This window comes from Lasioglossum baleicum, chromosome 13, assembly GCF_051020765.1.
Source record: "Lasioglossum baleicum chromosome 13, iyLasBale1, whole genome shotgun sequence".
NCBI lineage: Eukaryota > Metazoa > Arthropoda > Insecta > Hymenoptera > Halictidae > Lasioglossum > Lasioglossum baleicum.
The window spans coordinates 6,667,148-6,687,671 of record NC_134941.1 but is presented as its reverse complement, the minus strand read 5'-3'; the positions used below and the strand labels follow the sequence as shown (position 1 = coordinate 6,687,671).

Genomic DNA, 20,524 nt, shown 5'->3' with positions numbered 1-20,524 from the left:
GATCACAGATTCAACGACTTTACGCGCAGCTGTACGCTTATCAAAAATCGAAATACATAGATCTTCTGCCGACACAAAGCTAGCTACGATAAAAACCAAGTATCGTCCAATCTTTGCTCATACATCAATCTAATATCCCTGTTATTCAGTGATTTAATATAGATTCATTAAATAATATAGTCATTTCAGTCATACAGTTTAATATTAGTCATTATAATCCACTATCAGATAAAAATAAAATGTATCTCAGAGAGCAAAGACTGAACACCATCCCGTTTCCGAGCAGTAAAAAAGTAACTTTCAAAAATAACGATTAAAATACAAAAGTAGACAGTAAAGAAAATAGTACTGTGCTATACTGATACTTGAATCTTTCGTGTGTGACACAGAGAAGAAACTTGTTCGATAGCGGATCGACCTGATCAGGTTTCTTACCTTTGTGGCGCAGTCGAAACATGTTGTGACCACTTTCGAAATCACGTTCATCAGATTCTTTGTTTCTTGGATTACATTGTCGACTTTGGTGAAGGTGGCGGCTTTCCCGACGGTCGGATTTTTCACGGTGAACTGGAGCTGCTGGACGTACGTCGGCACACGATCGAGGTTCTCCAGGAGGTCTTTCTTGTGCGGGCCAGGAGGTACCTACGCCCATGCGACATCATGTAAAAACTTGCGTTTTCGATCGTGTCGCAAGGCAAACGTGTTCGTTCATCGGTTAACAACGACTTGGACAAACGACTTTACTTACTGCACACCGCGGCACTGTTAACTACCGTATTTTATCTGATTTCAAAGACGATAAATTACAACGAGCATTGTTCTTAACCCATTAAGACATACCATGTACAATGTAGTTGAAAAAAAATTACTGATACACTTACTCAACTTTTAATTATACAAGAGTGCACGTATATGTAAGGTAAAATTCTCACAAGAATTTATTTCTCTTTGTATATTTTGAATTTTCAAACGTTTATTATTTTTGTAAGGAAAGCTCCATAAAATACCGACTCAGTTAGTCTTGTTAGGTCTGAATGAGTTTATCAAAAATAAGAGAAAATAATTATATCGGTGTACAGTATCGATCTTACACTTCAGAGCTAGTAGAATAGATTCTGCAGGACATTATAAACGAAAGAGTCTACACAGTTAGGAGCAAAACTGACCACACAAACTTTAAATCAGAATAACTTTTTTATGCATGGACCAAACGACTTCAATTTCTCTGTAAGGCTAGATGAATTAATTTAGTAAATGGCGTCTAAAAAATATGTTGAAAAAATTCATTTGGTCGGAATTGTGAAAGACAATAGTAAACATTGATTTTTTACGACTTTTTTAGCTGGGCCAATAACGAAAATTTCAAAGATGTGTTTGGTCAACTTGTATAAATTATATACGCTCCGAAAATTTCATTGAAATTGGTTAATTGGTTTACAAGTTATAAACGGTCAAAAGTGGTAAAAATCGCAATTTTTCAAGATGTTCGGCCTTTTTAAATAAAACTATATAAATAATATATTTGCTAATATACTAGCTCGAAACGTAAGGATTGATACTGTTGTTAAGATTGAACGATTATAATCGAAATTTCATCTCATTAGTTCTTTTTCTTCGAATAGAAAAGTAGAATGTACATTATTTGTGTTCAACATTATGTAATGTTTCCTTCCAATGTAGATATATGGTCGATATTGCACGTACAAAATTATATTGATGTTATTCAAACAATTTTCGACCGTGATGAAAATTTAATAGTTTCAAATAGTCGTTGAGAACCATCCATCAACATTTGCCTTGCGATATTTATGTTTTATACATATGTAGCGTCTTTTAAAAACTCTTTAAAGCAATGCCTGATTTTCTATTCTTTATTCGTTGAACTAGTAATATAAAATACTTTGTTATACGTATCTTGGATACTCATAAGATTGCATCTAATCAGTTAACAGAAACATAGTCTATTCGTCCTAAAAGTAACACAATGCGAAAGATTGAACAGAACAGTGTAAGTTGCTTGAGAAGAACATTAGACAGTGACTGTGTGAATGACAGTGAAATAGTACAGACCTTGTTGTTTTTTGCAAGCTTCACGAATATTACACGATCAAACGAAAAACAGTTGAATTGGATTGCAGTTTGCAAGTGATTGCAGCCAAGATGAAATTCGCAGATATAATTTCACGATTGGGAAAATAGAACAAATTGTCCCTTATGTTCGCATAGTTATTTCCACTATACTACATGTTAATTAATCTATATTTGGACAAACAGCACCATCTTTGGTTCCTACTTGAACTAAAAATTTGCAAAATATAATAATGTGCCAATTAATGTTGCAATCCTACAATAACTTCGTAATTTCCTCTTTTTAACTTGCTACATATTGCTGCATATACTTTGATAAAAAATGACGAATTTTACTAACTGTAAGTATGAAGAAAAATTAGTTATGTTTCAACAGTCCAGAGCAAACATATTTAATGATAAATCATACATAAGTAATTCACTTATCTTTAGCAGAATCGTGAACTATTTCTTTCGCTTGTTAGAAACTTTTTCTCACCGTGAAAAATATAAATGTTCTTCTTCAAGTAAGGAATGCTCGGTTGACTCAATCGCTAGTATAGTTACCTACTGCTTCTGGGAAACTAGTGCACACGATTGAGGCCTTGATGCACCGACAAGCTAAGCCAAGCCAAGCTAAGCTATACTAAGCTATACTAAGCTATGCTACGTTTACACATATTTGCTGCAGTGTACACCATTTTCACCAAAAAGTAAATATGTGTAAACTTAGCATAGCCCAGCATAGTTTAGCTTGTCTGTAGACCTGAGCCTTTAATCATGTGCACAAGCTTCCTGGAAGCAATAAATAACTATCCCAACAACTTCAGTAGAATGTAGATACACCCCGTCGCTTTCAGAAATGCTTTGTTACTTTCTACCATACGCTCCATTAACACTTTACCTACCGGAAGCCTATTAATCCTATTTATAATAGGATTTTCAATAATTGTGCTGTACCAAAAGAAAGCATGGAAATTTTCTTTCACATTGCAATCTTAAATGAAACTAACTAGATGACGTTATTGAGGGTGACTTCTCAGTAAGCAAACATGCTCGATTTTGGACAGCACACCCTACCAGCACAAGGTAAGGGCAGAATGAAGGCAGCTCGGTCCTTCGTTTAAGAGGGCAGCACGGTCGCACTAATGTGGCGGACGTAATATCTTAAATATTATTATAAAACCCTTCTATATTTAACATGTTTGCACAAATTCTCATTATAAGACTATAAATTAATATATTAATGAGTAAAGAATGGCCATTCAGAGAAATTTTGTAATATATTTTAGTGGAACATTAACAAATTGTTGAAAGAAATACAGTAAATGCGTCCGTGGGTTGACTACACAAGGAATACACATGATCGACATCCGTCATATTAGTGCGACCGTGCTGCCCTCTTAAACGAAGGACCTAACCCAGACCGGGCCAGCATAAAGCGATACTTCTGCGTCCGAATAAATATCGTCTTATGCTGGTAGGGTGTGCTGTCCAAAATCGAGCAGATTCCTAGCATCCTGAGTTTCGAGCGCGTTCTGACAGCTTAATGCTCGGCATCTGCTGGCATCGTACGATTGCGTGCTGTGCTCAATGTCTGCTCGAGGCAGGCCTGGCTGACTGGGTTGTTAGTTCGCAATGAAAATTGCTGTTGCTATTGAAGGCTCCATTAAGAAGTGTTTAACCATGTACCATAGATTTTCCAAAATTATGCAATAATCACCGGTCGGTAATGTGTTAACTTGTAGTACCTATATATTCTGTATCTATTGTTATATGATTTTGCAAAGTCGCCTATGAATTATATCACGGCAAACTTCATCTTAGCTGGTCAATGTGAAGATTAGTGACAAATAGAATTCGGAAGCTGGCAAAAACTGAGACATAATAGTCATGCCCCAGATAGTGGAAGGAGGGGGACCACAATGCACATAGACGTCGTCCACAGACGGAAGCATTCCCGTAGCATCTAAAACACACCTTACTAATCGTACACAAAAAAGTCATAAATGTACGTACACAAAAATAGATTTACCAACAAAATAATGATCGTAGTCGTTTCGATGCCGTGACTGAGTAAAAACGTTCAATGACATAATAACTCTCATCTAATCTTTCAAAAAAAGAAAAAAACGTCACGTTTTCTTACATTACGAATCAAACATGAATGCGTATGAAAAGAAACACATCCTTTCGAAAATAACAGTCCGAGAAAACCGAAAATCCGAACACGCTTTGCTGTTTCAAAATCCGTTCACCTGAAACTTAACGTAAGAAACACATTTCTTTAGGGTACTCTAATATCTGCGCCATGTGAACTTTACGAATGTCTCTATTCATCTAGATCGATATACTCCAATTGAATACGCTGTTATTGATCACGATATATAAATATGTACAGTGAGCCACGAAAGTATTTGAACGCAGTTTAAAACAGTGTAACTTTTTTATAATTGTACCAAACGACCCGATGTTCTGTAAGCAATTAGAAGCATAGGTTTACTAAATGACCTGCAAACAAGATTTTCCAAAAATTACAATTTACAAGGTCGCAACCACAAATAAAAAAAGGATTTTTTAAAACTTTTTCATTTGGGCCCTTAATGAGAATTTAAAATATATGTTTCGTAGATCTATGTTAGTTATACGTATGCTGATAATTTCATTCAAAAAACCAATTAACATACCCAAAAGCTACTTAAATGTGATGAAAATCAGTTTTTGGCGACTTTTGATCAGTTTCTGCTTAAAATCCACAGATTCTTACATGTTTCGATGTAGGCATATTTTAAATTTCAATTACGTGCTCTAATAAAAAAGTTATGAATGGTTCCTCTTTTACTTTCTCATTTAATTCTTAGCAGTTGCAGTCTTTTCAAAATCTTTTTTGCATGTCATTTGGTAAATCAATTCATCTATTTGCTCAAAAAAAGTCAAGTCGTTTGGTCCGATCATAAAAAAGTTATATTGTTTTAAGGTGCGTTCAAATACTTTCGAGGTTCACTGTATTTATACCGAGAGCTCGACTACAGGTGGGAGAAACTTTAAGGGGTTGTTCTCCATGACTATGTGAGACGAAAATGAAGAATAAAAAAATTGCGTTTTAAAAATCCGCCTGAAATGCGACAACCCAACCAATAGAAGTGTACGTTGAGCACGTCATTGAGGCACGCGACAGTCACGTATCAAGTCTTTACATAAATCAAACGCGAATTGTAAACCTTTAATTGTTCACACTAAATCTACCACCTCCGATCAAATGACCGGTTTCAGGTTCCTTATTTCACAAGTATTGAAATTACAAAGATGCTTTCGTGGTAAATGATTAAATAAATATATTTAATAGCGCAGATATAATTGAAGGGGTGGATGGATAAAGGTGTCAAGTAACAAATTGTTTGTTCTCTGTAAAAGAGTTTTTAGCGAGGTATGTTGTCCTTTTTTTATGAATGGAGATGATAACACAAATCAATAACAAATACATATTGTTATGGTTAATCTCTAATACAAAAAATATAATAATTATCTTCATTCATCAAAAAAGGACAACATATTTCGTTAAAAACTCTTTTACAGAAAAATTGACACCTTTATCCATCCACCCCTTCAATTATATGAACCGCACGAAGTTCAAATAAATGTAATCTTGCTATTTTTACAATGCAACATGTACCAGCTACTTTTAAAGCCCTGTAAGCTTAGTGTCATTAACTAAAAGACGAGAAACTGAAAATGCAATTATTCTATTCTTCACTTTCGTCTTGTAATTTCATGGAGAACCACCCCTTTAATTTTCTCCCACCTGTAGTCGAACACCCCTGTACATGGGTTGGTTGGCATTTTTACAACGCAAGAGGCAAGTGATTAACGCCTATTATCAAAATCAAATCGAACGTCTAACGAAAGATGATGTTACAGTTCGTAATCGCTAGTGAAATGAGCCGTTCCTTTTACAACGTGCTATCCTCATTGGTGAGAATGTAACGGAAAAAACAAACAGGTGTAGTAGTTACGCTACGTCATTCAACATAATAAACGATTGTCAGGTGAATCGTACTAGGTGTCATGATCTTGCATAGCAGTTTATGGAGCAGTAACGTGGAATGATGTTAGAGAGACAGAGAGCTAGAGACAGAACAAAAAGAGATAGAGAGAAAGAGATAGAACGACAACACTTAACAGCAACTGGAACAACGTATTCGCAGAATCAACGAGCGATGTATATATATTTATGAAATATATATATATATAATAAAAACGTATATACATAAATACGCGCATATAAATGTACAATACGGTGGATCAGTAAGAATTACTATCTGAAATAACTCGGTATCTTTCAATGAACTATGCAGTACTTTATGGAACGCATTAAACGAGTACAATTTGATTTTTTTTATATCACATTTTGTTTGAGATACCAAGGTGACCTTGAGTATTTCCAAAACCTTTTTCAAAGTCAACTAAAGGTCATCAGAATGTAGGTCGCTGAATTCGTTCCTACATCGATAACAACGTGAAAGAGAGTTGCATTTACACTTTGAAAAAACTCAAGGATACCTTAATACCTCGGAAAAGATAACAATCAAATTGTGCTCAAACGACGCGTCTCTGAAAATGCTGCATAACATTATAATAACCAATAGATAGGAAGCTATTGTAGATAGCAGTTTTTGCTGACTCACCCTGTACACTATATGGATATATGTGTATACACGTATAAATGTATATACAAATGAGAACGATCTGTACAAGGCGAACATGATCTCTATGAGCCCAACAAGGGTCTAAAGTAAAGAGAGAAAGAGTTACCTGGATGGAGGCATTCAAAGAGCGAGGGTCAAAAAAGGGTTTCATAATACAGAATATATTACAAGGTTAGCGTTTTTGTTGATTTCTTTCAAGAAGAGTATAAAGAGATCAAAATGGCTTCAGGTAACTATATATATTCGGCCTAGCTAGGAGGGTCGAAAGGGCAGCAAACGTGTTAATTCGTACATGTCTAATGCTAAGAACTCACGCTTGAACCACCTCGAGTCCACTTGCAGGATCGCTACGCTACATTCACGGTGAACGATCGAAACTATCAATTTTAATCCCTAATTAAATCCAGAATTAATAACAGGCACTTTTAAGACAACGTCAAATTATTTTGTGGCTCTCACTAACGTTCCTTCGAAAGATTACTTTAATGTCGATCGGTGTAGCAGATAGGCGGCGTGATTCGATAGACTCGACGTGGCTCCGGCATCGCAATTACGTAAAAACGAAACTCAATAGCGAAATCGAAGGAAAACGTATCTCCAATATAGCAAGGATCAAAAAACTCGGAATCAAGTCCAGTATAGAATCCGTATAATAAGAAACAATGAATAAAAAAGAATGATCAGAAATAAAGGGGGATGTTCGTGTAACACGTGCGCGCACAGTAGGTCTCTGTACGCGTGATCACGCATGTCACGCAACATCTCAACATCAGTCCAATTAAAAATGTGTATTCAGTTTGCTTTCAGCACTACGCCCTCCCGGCGGATGTCACGTACCTGGTAGCTGAATTGTCTCACAACCTTGTACAATCTGTTCGCCTCCTCAGCAAAATACTCAGCTTGGGTGAACAGATCTTGGGTGGTGTTCAGGGCGCCCTCGCCCCTCGTGAACTGGTACATTGAGAACGCCATCGAGGACATGTTCTTCGCCCGTTTCACGATGTCGTTGTTCTCCTGCAGGGCGCTGCCGCTCTCCTGCCATTTTTCCGTCTCCGCGTCCATCTCCGAGGTGATCAGCTTCATCTCCAATCCGGCCTTCGCGATCTTTGCTTGCTCCTCGCTGTCCAATCTTGCTGGCTTCAGCGGCTTGCTTGTCGTCCCGTGTTTCTGCAAATTTCCAAATCTCCTTTACCGTCTGATCCCATTCTGAACCACTTGTGATTTTACATGGAGACCGCACGGTTCCGGGAATTTTTCTTTTTGGACAAGATCATACAGACTTTATCGGATATAGTCAGCACTAAAAACCTTACTGAAAAGCGAGTTTGAAGGTTTACAAGAAGATGTAGAAACCATTTTTATACAGCTGATAAATTTTTGTGTTATTGTCATAATATTACTCATACTAATAGTGTTTTTGGCTGCTCTTTGCTTTACCGGACACAAAATTTGTGTCTTTCTCCTATAAATTATGATGTATTTGGTATAACTCAGTAGATTTGTACCTGGGGCGGTTGCAGATCAAAGTTTCGATCCTATAGGATGAATGGTTCAGGAGCTATGCTTGCTTAAAGTTGAGCAATCTGCAGTGTTTTTGACAGGTAAGGGCGCCGCCATATTGGTTTCTAGTGACAGTCGCGCGCCACTTACTGAGTTGGTTGGGATTAGGTCGGGGGGATGGGCAAGGACCGACCGTTCTGCTCGGTAAGCTGAATATGAATATGGCGGCACCCTTACCTGTCAAAACCACTGAAGATTGCTCAACTTTAAGCAAGCTCCTGAATCATTGATCCTACAGGATCGAAACTTCGATCTGCAACCGCCCCAGGTACAAATCTACTGGATTACATACCAAATACATCATAATTTATAGGAGAAAGGCACAAATTTTGAGTCTGTAAAGTAAAGTTTACCCGTGCTTTTGGTTAGACTTCACCCTAGAAAAAGAAGTTACAAATTTCTGGTTTCCTGTAGATTTTACAGGATTATATAATAGAAAAAGAAGTTACAAATTTCTGGTTTCCTAAGGTGAAGATTTACCAAAAATGTAATAAAAATATTTAGGGAATAATAATAAGAGTAGTTAAATGGATCAGAAAACTAGCAATGACTGGAATAAAAAGAAGACCAGACAGAAAAATAAATTAACTAAACATGTTTGGCGATAATTCGTAATTTCTGAGGTGTTTTGTCGAATGTTTTGATGAATTTTCGTAACAGAGAGGAAAATGTTTCACTGGGTGTGAAAGAACACGAGCTTCTAATACAATGGACTCATTCATTTTCTGTGCTGTTCAACGTTAATGGCCGCCATTTACCTTGATTATACAGTATAAAACCCAAGTTGTCCTTACTTTATAATGCTTAACTAGGATAGGATTACCAACCCGAGTAATTCGAGCTAATCTCTTGCTCTGTAATGACTACCCCTGTAGTTCTTTCAACTTTGACGAACATGTTTTATGCTTAAACGAAGAAAACAGAAATAATCACGTCTTGTCCTGCAAATTTGTACTTGTTTGTGCTCTGATAATTATTTTTTCCTATACCTTCTACCTCCTATCCTCTTGCATAACATTAATATTAATGAGTTTCTTTAATCTGTGCACCAGGCAGTACTCGGAAAGCAATTAAATTTTATGATTTACTTAGCTTTTCATTTTGCTAATTGCAAGTACCAAAATTGATCACGTTTTCTTCAAGCTTGAAATGGCTACCAAGACCAGTACCGAGTCAGTTTTATTTATCATTGCAGTTTCGTGAAAGAAATTTCACTTTAAATTTTCATTTCACGACTGGTTAAAAATGTTTTTAAATAAAATGAGGGATGAATCGGACAAATATTATAAAAAGTGTTTCAGAAAATTTTATCTCGAATCTTTCTACTAACTTTAGGATTGATGTAAAACATGCAGAGTAGATGCAAAGCAATGTAAAAGTGCACTTACTCCTGGTCGTGGCAAGGACATGTATACTTGCTTCTCTGGTCGATTCTGGTGTAATTCGAGCACATCTTTTGCGACTGATGTCACGTCGTTCATCAGCCATTGCCACATATCGGCGAACACTGAAACACACATATACAATTTGTCACGTGACCTAGCACGAAAATGAGATCACTTATTTTCTTAAAAAAGCGCTTCAAACTGTTTTGTTAAAACATTCATCAACAGTATAAGTTGCCCTAAATAACTGGAGCGAAGCTAGAGTATAACAAACATAATAAAATAGACTGCATGAATTTTACACGTTTTGTTGATAATGTTAAAAAGGACTATAAAATATTATAATTATTACTAACTTTTAAATATATATTGGAAGATACATTTTGAATATTGTGTATACGTTGTCAAAAGACAGAGAGTATAATACTATTATAATTATTACTAAATTGCAGATATCTATGCAAAATAAAAAATGTTTGCATTGATTGCAACACACAAAAGTGAAATAAAAATTTCTTTCTTTTTTTAATTATCTGATTAAGCTATAAACAATACGCTGATGTCTTTAAATCTTTTTAATATGTCCACTGCATTAAATTGTGCTTACCCATTTTTGTCATAAATGCATAAAATCCGCAGTCTATTATTACTATTGTGTGAATTATGAAATATTTTTTAAATATTATACTAATTCTGAATTTCTATGCGAGTTTCGAAAGGGATTGTTTTTAATTAAGTTTTATTAATTCGAATGAAGGAATGTGTGTCGTTAAGCATGAGTTCAATTACCTTCCAGATTCTCTTTCGCGATTTTGCTAGTCGGATGCCTTGCCAATGTTCGCGCCGCTGTCAGCACTTGGGGACCGTACATTTTCAAATTAATTGCTGTGAACTTCGCTGAAACTGAGAGTGTCTCCGTCGGCGCAACGTGTCTGATTATTCTGCACACCTGTTAACGTATAGATTAATAAGTTCTAGATTCTGTGCACATGTACAAAGTAACAGCTATGCGCTGATTGCATATCTGTCTGTGTAATACGAAAATACAGAGTTAGAAAGTTCGAAAATGAAATAATATTTTATCGTTCATAACATGGACACATTTATCGTTAATTTATAATAATTTAGATAATATATAATAAAGAAAAGAGGAGTGAAATATTAACTCGTTACATTCAACCTCCTAAAGGTACATTTAAGAACAACGTCCTTTCCAAAGGGATATAAAAAAATTGCTGGCTATTTCACAATTAAATAATTATTTACGTAAGTAAGAAATAAATAAATTCGAGATGATATGGCAACTGATCAGAAAACAGTCTTCGAGTCAGAGATGGGCATTATTTGGCGAAACAGATATTTCAAATACTATTTAATATTTCAAATTTTATTTTGCTTAAAGAAAACAGCATTTTAAATAAGATATACAATTTCGAAAATAAAATATTTCTATTTTAACAATCTGAACCTCAAAATAAAATATTTCTATTTCAACAATTTGATCCACAAAATAAAATATTTCCATTTCAACAATCTGAAACACGAAATAAAATATTTTACTTTTGGGCAACCGCGTAAACATACAATGTATCTTATCGTTAAGAAACACGATTTACACTCATAAATGTATTGGATTCGAACCATTATTTTCAGCAATAATATTTAAAATCGAAATTGAAAATAAAGACAAAATACAAATATATTCAATATTCTTAAAATAAAATGCTATTTTCAAAAATGACTGCCTCGAATAAATTATTTTATTTTCAAAAATTACTGCATCAAATAAAATATTTTATTTCCAAAGTGGTACACATACTTTAAACTAAATATGGATTATATGTACTATTTACTATTTAAGATACTATTTTCCTGTTGTTGTTCGAGTTGTGACTAATGTACAGATAAAACTGAATCGAGTTTGTTTTTAGTGAAGAAGAGGAGGAACATTAAAGGAAGAATAAATGATCGATAAAATTTCGATCAGTCGTAAGGCACTTACTTCGACAATGTGGTCAAGGTACTCCTCAAATTTTGTCTCTTCGAAGCTATTGATGTCGTTGGCCAGAGCGAGATTCTTGATCGTGGACACGAGTTCCAGACCCGCTTTGGTCACCTGGCCTAGATCAGCCATCTGCTCCATCGCAGTCGCGCAAAGCTGTTGTCGAAGATCTTTCGTCGCATTGAATACTGCTTGTACAGCTTGCTCCATTTCAGCACTCGGAGAACCACTACCACCTTCATAGTTTTGCTATAAAATCACACAAAAACTACTAAACAACCATTCACATTCCTTAATGCTATCAGTGAGATCCAATATGGTATTTGCTGCTAATTCATTCCTGATCATTTTATTTGAACAATCACGTAATTTCTAAGTATCTCACAAATAAATAATATGCTATTTATTTATTCCTTGTCAGTTTAATATTTAGAATTTTTTGAAAAACAACTTTGTACATAATGTACACATTTTTCTATATAAATTAATGTGGTGACACTTCTCTTCTCCAGTTCAATTTTTCTAAGATAGAAAAATATATAACCGGTCGACGCAATACAATATTATTTTAGCAAACGTATTTTTAAAACCAGTGAAGTATTAATCTAGTTGGAATTTTGTCTCTTTCGTGTATTTTCTGTTCACACCATTTGAAAGTAGTTTAGAAGAATCTAGTTTGCACGAACATCTGCAGTCTATCGATTACCAACCCGTTTACTGCCAAACCGTCGCCCATAAAAGTCCCATAAAATCGCAGCAATTTATTGAGTGATACAGAAACTGAAAGGTCAATATTTATCACAGTTATTCCTCTATCGGCGATTCTGCATTGCATACATCGTCGCGAGAAGCTTAACTTCCTCAATAAAATACATAAAACTCAATAGCAAAGGTGAACTACTTTCTATGAAAATTATTAAATCTTTAATAAATTCAAAGTAGTGCAAATATTCAACGAATTTAGAAGTACCATTATTTTCGACTTATTGGAACGATTAAACAAATCAAATCAAATTTCCATTTTGCATACAAGTCTATTGATTTCGTATACGCGGACTGAAGATATTAGTCGTTCATTTGAAACAAATTGTTCCGATTGGATGATCAATAGGAGATCGTGTGTTTCAATCCCACATGGAGATTATGGTGGATACGCGTTCCGTTGTCAAAGGGGAAAGTGGCTTTTCGCTTTTTTTGTTTAAAAAGGAGGGTGGCTGCGACTGTCTATTCATCGGTATCAGGCTCTCCTAACTGATTCAGTTTAGCCTGCTCATTCATTCGGATTTATGACGGCGGGTCAGCTCTTTTCAACGCGGACCAGGCCATCTCGGATTACTCTGCCGCGAATAATCCGGTATTATATGAAATTTTTCGCATCAAATCTTCGCTTCACCCCGGCAAATTGTTCTGCTCGCACGTTGCCATCGGCTCTGCGGCTTTCTCGATTATTGAACGTGATCGTCGTCCTTTTATTAAAATATACGATATCGAAAGCTGCGACAAAGTACGATAGTACCTCGGAACAGACACATTTTTTTTTTAATAACAAGGTAAAATACGATCGTTGGACTAGACACTATATGTATGCAAAGTAGATATGAAAAAGTGTAAGTGCTTTTTTGACAAGTTACCACTATACCATAAACATTTTAGTAACCCTGTTCGTTCGGAAGAATAACTGTGCTACTTTAAATGATTAACCCCTTGCCCTACGATTTATTTTACGGTTTCAGTGATTAAAAATTTTTTTGTAGTTCGTAATTTCCTAAAAAAAGGAGAAAATTGGTATCTATTGTATACCTACATGTTCTCCAATAACTATTATTATTATTTATTTAATGCTTTACACCAATCATTCAGGTATGAATGGATTAAAGGAAATTAATAACATGCACGTTAATTAGACTCTGTTCTGAATCTTCAACACGAGTCTGCCACGATATTGTAGGCCAAGGGGTTAATAAAATATTGCCTGAAATACCACTGGTAATTCCGTATTGTCGATCAATTGCCAATTATTCCAATTAAGTAAATCGTGAAGAGCAATTTTATTATTTTAAACGTTTAACGAGATTTGCGTTGTGATATGCTCTTATAATTGTCGATCAGTTGCCAATTATTTGCATTAACTCAATCGTAATGGACAATTTTATTATTTCAAATGTTCAACGAGATACGCGCTGTAACACGTTCATGCAATTGCCAATCACCTATATTAATCCAATTAATAAATCTCTGGTCACTTTAATCATTTATGTATGTCATGATATCTCTTTGAAAATTGAGCTACGTTAACGTGGCTCCTTGAACGGTTGCATTTTATATTCGACATGTTCTTCAATTCTTTTCGCATGACAAAATTGTTTGAAATAATAAATTGTGAAAAAGTCTTACCATACTGTTGCCAACACGCATCAACGAATTCAGCTCTAACTTGACCCGGTCGCAGAGCAAGAGGATGTTCTCTCTGTGCTCGTGGCTGGTGTACGCGCTATCAGTGAAATCGTGCGTCCTCTCGATGGCAGTATCTAACGCTGCCGTGAGTGTTTCTCGGCAGCCGGGACCTAGAAGGGTCATCCTCGTTGTTTCGACGAGTCTCTCGAAGTGTTTCAGCGCGAATAACGCCGTCCTGCGCTCGTAGTCCAGTTCTGCAGGATTCTGCAATTGCATGGGATTCTACCTTCGAATACATCACGTCTGCGATCATTTAGAGCATACTGGCATCGGTAGAGTACGCGCGTCCCTTTTTTTTCTTGGCAATGCCAAATCGTATATAATGATATCATCATAAAAATGTTTTTTAATATTGTGTAAAAGATTCGAATACTATTATAGAAATTTTTATAACCTTACCGGAAAAGAATATTTGAAAACAATCTATCAGTATTATTCTCTTAAAAACGATTCATAACATCTCCATAACATTCATCTAACAATAACAAATTACAAGAAATATACCGATTATATGAGCTACAATAGTAATCCATGCGCGTACTCTAACGATGATAACAACTAGACTGCGGATATTTACGTGAACGTACATCAGAATAGATAGGTTTAGAACTGTAATTGTAGTGCATAATTATAATTAAAAAATTATTGCGAAGTCACAGTTTTTATACATAAATATCCGTAGTTTCATAATAATATACTATACTAATGAAATATTTGGTTAATTGAAACTACAGTACACTTCCATTCAAATTCCTCAAGGGTTGTTTTCTGCATTCAAGCATCAGTCATACAAAAACATTCTTTTCTTTATAACAGTTTCGTTCTCTTTCTTAACAAAACATTTTACAATTTTTATCTTCATTCTTCTCGTTAAAACAGCATTGTACATTATTTTTATTTTTATCTTTAAAAAAAGCAGCGATTTTTATTCGAATTCTTTTTGTTTAAAAACAAAAACACGTAAAGATTTTTATATTTATTATACTTTCTGTTAAAAGACTTTTAAATTAATTTCATATACTGTTTGTTTTTAACAGAACCACACGTACACGATAATATTAAAAGATACCAATTTATTAATAATATCGACTTCCACTCTTATTTACGTAATTTCAAGTGTATTTTCTTAAAAGCCTGGAGTGCCAGCTTAACGTTATACGCCAAACACTTTATAACACGTTATTATGTTTACAAAGTAAACACGATCTAGGATCAATATACGGAACTTTAATGGCACACACTGCATCTAAATATAATATTCTATCCTAAGGTCGCCGTATACACTTGCAGTTCAACCAACTGCAGTGAACCATCAGCCAGGGAGCATTCGACTATAAAATACCCAACTAACACAGTGATTAAGTGTGCACATTATCTAGCGCGATTACTTGCTAGAGATTCTTGAATGCGAATCAGCTCTCCCCCCTGTTACTTCTTCTCTCAAAGACCTACGAATATCGATTAATCTATTCAGGGTAATATTCATTCTACAATTTCATCCAAGCCGTTAACACGCTCATTTTTATTTATCCCTGTACCTCGATGCATAATTAAAATTTCCCAATCACGTGGGACACAATTCAATGATCTCGAAGTGCAATATCATATTATACATCAATCTATTTTATGCTTAAGTATTATTAAAACAATAACCTTTGGCAGCGGGTAAAGATGTAACTTGCAATTGAGAATAGCTTTTAAACAACTTTTTTTAACAAAAACTTCAACAAATTTAATGTTTTTCAGAAGGTCGAAAAATCTGTGTTACCAAGATAGTATTCCACTCTTGCGAGCATGACGAGCGCGTCATTCAAATTAAAATAAATTTAAAATATCTCTTAATTATATACACATGCAAGTAAAGTGTCATATAGGTACATGTAAAAATTAATTTAATTGTTAAACTTCATAAAAAGTCTAATTGAAAGCCCAACGAATTAAAATAGGATAAAAAAGTAATCTAGTTTTCCCACCGAGTAAAAGGAAATTTTGAAAAAACGATCGCACACGGCTGGTTGAGCTATCACACGACGAAGCATCCGGATTCAGTGATTCGATGCACGCAACAATGGACCGCCTACGAGTCTATTTATCACGTTTAATTCACGTAGGACTCCATAACGCGTCCGAGAGCGAGGCGTTTAGTGGCATTTAAACTAAATAAATTCCCGCTATCTGGCCCATTGTTCTTCAACGGGATTTGGCTGGCCTCCCGGTCCCTGGCTGGCAAGAAATTTAAATAATGCCGGTGCATTAATGCGCCGGAATCTCGACGCCGCAATTTGGCACGTGCCGAAGAATGCTCGGCTAACGTTCGACGACATCCATCCCGGCGTCGTTTGCTATGTGTCGGCTTTGTCCGTGCTACGATATCAATTTGCATTGCTGTCGATACATCCTCGCTATTGCGCCCGGAAGATGTATATATTACGTTTTCGAGATGCCTGCGCGACGAAGCATACTTTAGGATGTCGCCGGTGCATCGGTATTTCCAGGAACGAGTTGCATCGGAACCGAGCAGCGCGCGAAGAAATGCATCGGCGATTCACGGCTCTCCTTCGTTGCATTACTTCCCGAAACTGGAACACGCTGGATTCGCGCGTTTTATCTCCTTCAATAGATTACAGTGCCGTATAAAATTATAGGACACTTGATGTATAGGTTGTCCCGCACACCGTGGACAATCCGAAGTAATTTTACACACAGAAGCGAGTCGAAGGGGAAGAATAAAATATTTTAATTCGACACACGTCTCGTGTTCGAACAAATGGGGTTTGCAAATTTAACGGATACGCTATTGCAGGCAGTTCCAACAAGTAGCTCCGGAGCTATTCGAGGCACCTTCCCCGCTTAGGTTCTTCCCCCACTCCTAGACTTCATCGTTGTATGTATAGTGGTGGGAGCTTCCCACTACGTTTAATTATTAATTGAAATTTCACGAAAAAATTCAGGACATTCATTATTTAGTAGATTACATATACTACGTTTTAAATCAATTGTTTACTGCCCACAAAATGGAGACTGTCGGCAGAGATTTTATGAGCATAGAAGCAACGGAAGAACGAATAAAACAAATTTCTTTTCAGTGTTGCGTTTTTCCACCGCGTGTCCAACTTTCCAAAATCAATTTTCTCGAAAATAACACATTTTCTGTAGAAAAATTTCATTTGATTTATTTTCGCCAAGAGATATTTCTCCTCCTTCGGTTATATTACAATTTCTGTCGAGTATACTCCTGCCAGTAAAATAAACAATTTCGTTTCAAAACTTTTGTTTTCACTCCTTATTGTGTTTATTTCACTCCTTATTATTATAAACTAAAAATATTCTGCGTTGATTCTGGGAAGAAGTAATTAAACGAAAATTAATTTCATTCTTTAATAATCTTCTTACGTTGAAAACAACATAATAATATTGTTAGATTTTTATATTTTTCACTGTTTTATATTCCAGATAATTTCTGCATAAATGCATAAGAATAAGTAATCTACTCAAATAAAAAATATAGCTTCGTGCAAATAAAACACTGCAAATATATTTCCAAACCCCAAGACTTTTCTCCACACGATTTTCAATATGTTCAAGCTATTCAATTCCTATAGTTTTCTTTCCGCTTCTGAATCGATCGAAAAATTCATTATAGAGATTGCGGTCAGTTTTTCTGATTTCGACAACAAGTCCTTGGGTTCCACGCGGGCTTCCCACGAAGTGTTCGATGCAGTTCAAGGTCGCGGAGATCATGCGTTCCGGGCTAACCATGAATCACGATTCAGCGAACGAAAGCACTTTGGACCGGTTTCAAGATCTATAATATATTTCGTGGCGAACGAATCTCTTTCGAACCGTACGACTTGGTGCAACGTGGCGTCCGTGTTTATTGGTAATGTAGGAAGATAATAAACAACGCTCAGTGGCGCCAAAAATCCGTGAAAACATGGCGGAAGGAGTCATTGAAATCATAGCTATACGAGCTTGCATCAAGGACGCATAAAGTTCCCGATTGTTAGTGGACCGTTCAAGGAGTAGTCCGTACATATATATATCTATACTGCCGACCATATAAACGAGGAAAATACTCTTTCGAGACATAACTTGTTTCAGTATGCAACATAATGCAGATATCACGTATCCTGTGTTATTTATTTAACTGTTACGAGGTGTTTATACCTTCCTGACTTTTTGTGGTTTGAAAATTCATTCGGCCACATCTTAACCATTATATTAACATATGTATATGTATATTAAAAAATTCTCTTATTACTTAAAATGACACTTCTTAATGGAAGACCTTGTATAAGGAACATAAATTTTATTAAAATTATATTTGCAATATTTTCAAGAAACAAAGCTGAAAAACATTGCAAGCAAAATATGTAGTACGTGAACGTATAAAAATATTCCAGTGGTTCCAGGTAAATGAGACACTGTATAAATAATTTCAAATTGACAATCAAGAAAATGAGAATCTACATATGTAGTATTTTTGTGTTTCAATCGATAGAAAATCCACGTTTAAATCTTGTATCATGCAAATAAATGGAATCGTAACTCCGTAGAAAATAGCCAGCTATTAAAAACTGGTTCCTAATGTACGGGAACAAAATTTCATAGCGTTACAGTTCGCAGACACAAATGCAGGCCATCGGAAAGTACAAAAAGCAAATAACGTAGGTTACGAGCGTGTGCTCGAGTTTTACGACTTGCCGAAATCCTGGACATAAACGCTTAGAATGTGCACGCACATCGCCAGATTTTAGGTATGTCCTAAAATATGATGAGTACACAGCGCCCACCAGCTAACGGGCATTCTACCCATAAATAATGGCACTTGAAAACTTCCGCTGTCTCAAGCATGGTGTATGCTGCTGACTAATTGACGTTTAGGAACAGGCGAACCGGAAATGAGAAATCCTACATAGTATATATACTCATGATTAAAATTAATGGATCAATCTTAGCTTCAAACTTGTGTTACAACTTTATAAATGAAATTAGACAATAATCTATGTGGACTCGGTTTAACGAGTGAAGTCTTCATATTTATTATTCCGGGGTTTACTTTCCATTAAATTATAAAATGAGCATTATGTAACTTAGTATTACAATTGTATAAATTCTACATAAATACTTGTAATTTGTAAAATTTATTGAGATTTATTTACTGAGATTTTTAGTTATTTTTGTTGTATTGTATATTCAAAGAAATAATGTTGAATTTAATCCCCCATATAGATCTTTACCATTTCAATAATCATAAACAAAAAGAATTTGGAATCCATCATTTCAGTCTATAACCCAATAGTTCTAGTGTTAAGTTCCTAATCTTCAAATTAGAAAATGAAGATCATTTTTTCCCGAAAATTTTAAATATATTTAAACGTTTCCGCAGAGTTTAATCTTCGAGCAGATGCGAATGATATTGAAACGTCGGCGTGTGCTTTTGACAGGCAATTTATATTCTGTTTCGTCACCTCTCATTAATATAATACCGGTATATAGGTACTAAATAAAAGTAGATTATGTGCTGAATAAAACTAGTAATTTTAATGAAATAATTAACTAATTGCAAGCAAGTAGAAGTGATCTAATCACATCGAGAAGGAGACATGTTTCCAACATTGTCACGTTTATAAATGCAAATAGAAGTGTACACGGTGGATGGAAGTTTACAACAGTTTGAATGTTAACAAAATTCTTTTTCCAAGCCCGAATCACCACGGATTTAGAATTGAAGTTCCATCTTTACAACTGCCCTATAAAATATGATGTGCGATTTTTTGTCGCCGTTTTATTACATTGCAAATAAAAAGTATGTCACCGGCACTAAAATATCACAAGGTACACCGCAGAGTGGTTTCACGGTTCTATGTGCATGTGCGGCATGCAATACATCCAAATTCGTAACGTAGAATTTTTACAGGCTTTATAATAAAACCAGGCAGATCATTTCATTCTTTCTAAAGTCATAGTATGACTTGATTTCATTCCTGTAATTATTAAGATTGTAGCGTTATCATTCTTTAAAAAACACATTCACACTGAGAACTTTCATACTGCCAAAAAGTGAACCAATACTATTCTAAAATTCACTACCTCATTTCAAAATTCTATTTTTCTCAGCTCATCGTGAAGTTGACTGTGCAGGAGTCAAAATAAAAAATATTATTCATAACTATCTTAAACAGTATTCCTTGAGAATTTAGAAATCTATTGTTCAATCTGCGTGCAAAAATTTGTACTTGCTACATAAACCTTCAGGTTTGAAACATTAAATAAATAAATGGTCCACCAAATGGAATTATGTTTAAAGAAAATCTATAGTACCTTATACAATTGATCTATGAATGTAG

At 35.2% G+C, this 20,524-nt stretch overlaps 1 protein-coding gene across 6 annotated transcripts in view; it reads right to left on the bottom strand.

Moving 5' to 3' along the window:
• Alpha-catr (alpha-catenin related) overlaps positions 1–20,524 on the bottom strand; it is a 126,350-nt gene that overhangs the window by 15,734 nt on the left and 90,092 nt on the right. For 5 of the 6 annotated variants that reach the window (XR_013010363.1, XM_076437458.1, XM_076437462.1 and 2 more), the window contains 6 exons: positions 14,115–14,396; positions 11,721–11,969; positions 10,508–10,667; positions 9,722–9,840; positions 7,611–7,940; positions 436–642 (listed from right to left, as the gene is read on the bottom strand). Coding sequence is in view for 5 of the 6 variants with exons in the window: in XM_076437458.1 (XP_076293573.1) it covers positions 436–642; positions 7,611–7,940; positions 9,722–9,840; positions 10,508–10,667; positions 11,721–11,969; positions 14,115–14,396 (1,347 nt within the window). In the remaining variant the exon portion in view is untranslated. The remainder of the gene's footprint in view (positions 1–435; positions 643–7,610; positions 7,941–9,721; positions 9,841–10,507; positions 10,668–11,720; positions 11,970–14,114; positions 14,397–20,524) is intronic. The other variant, XM_076437459.1, reaches the window with a different exon arrangement.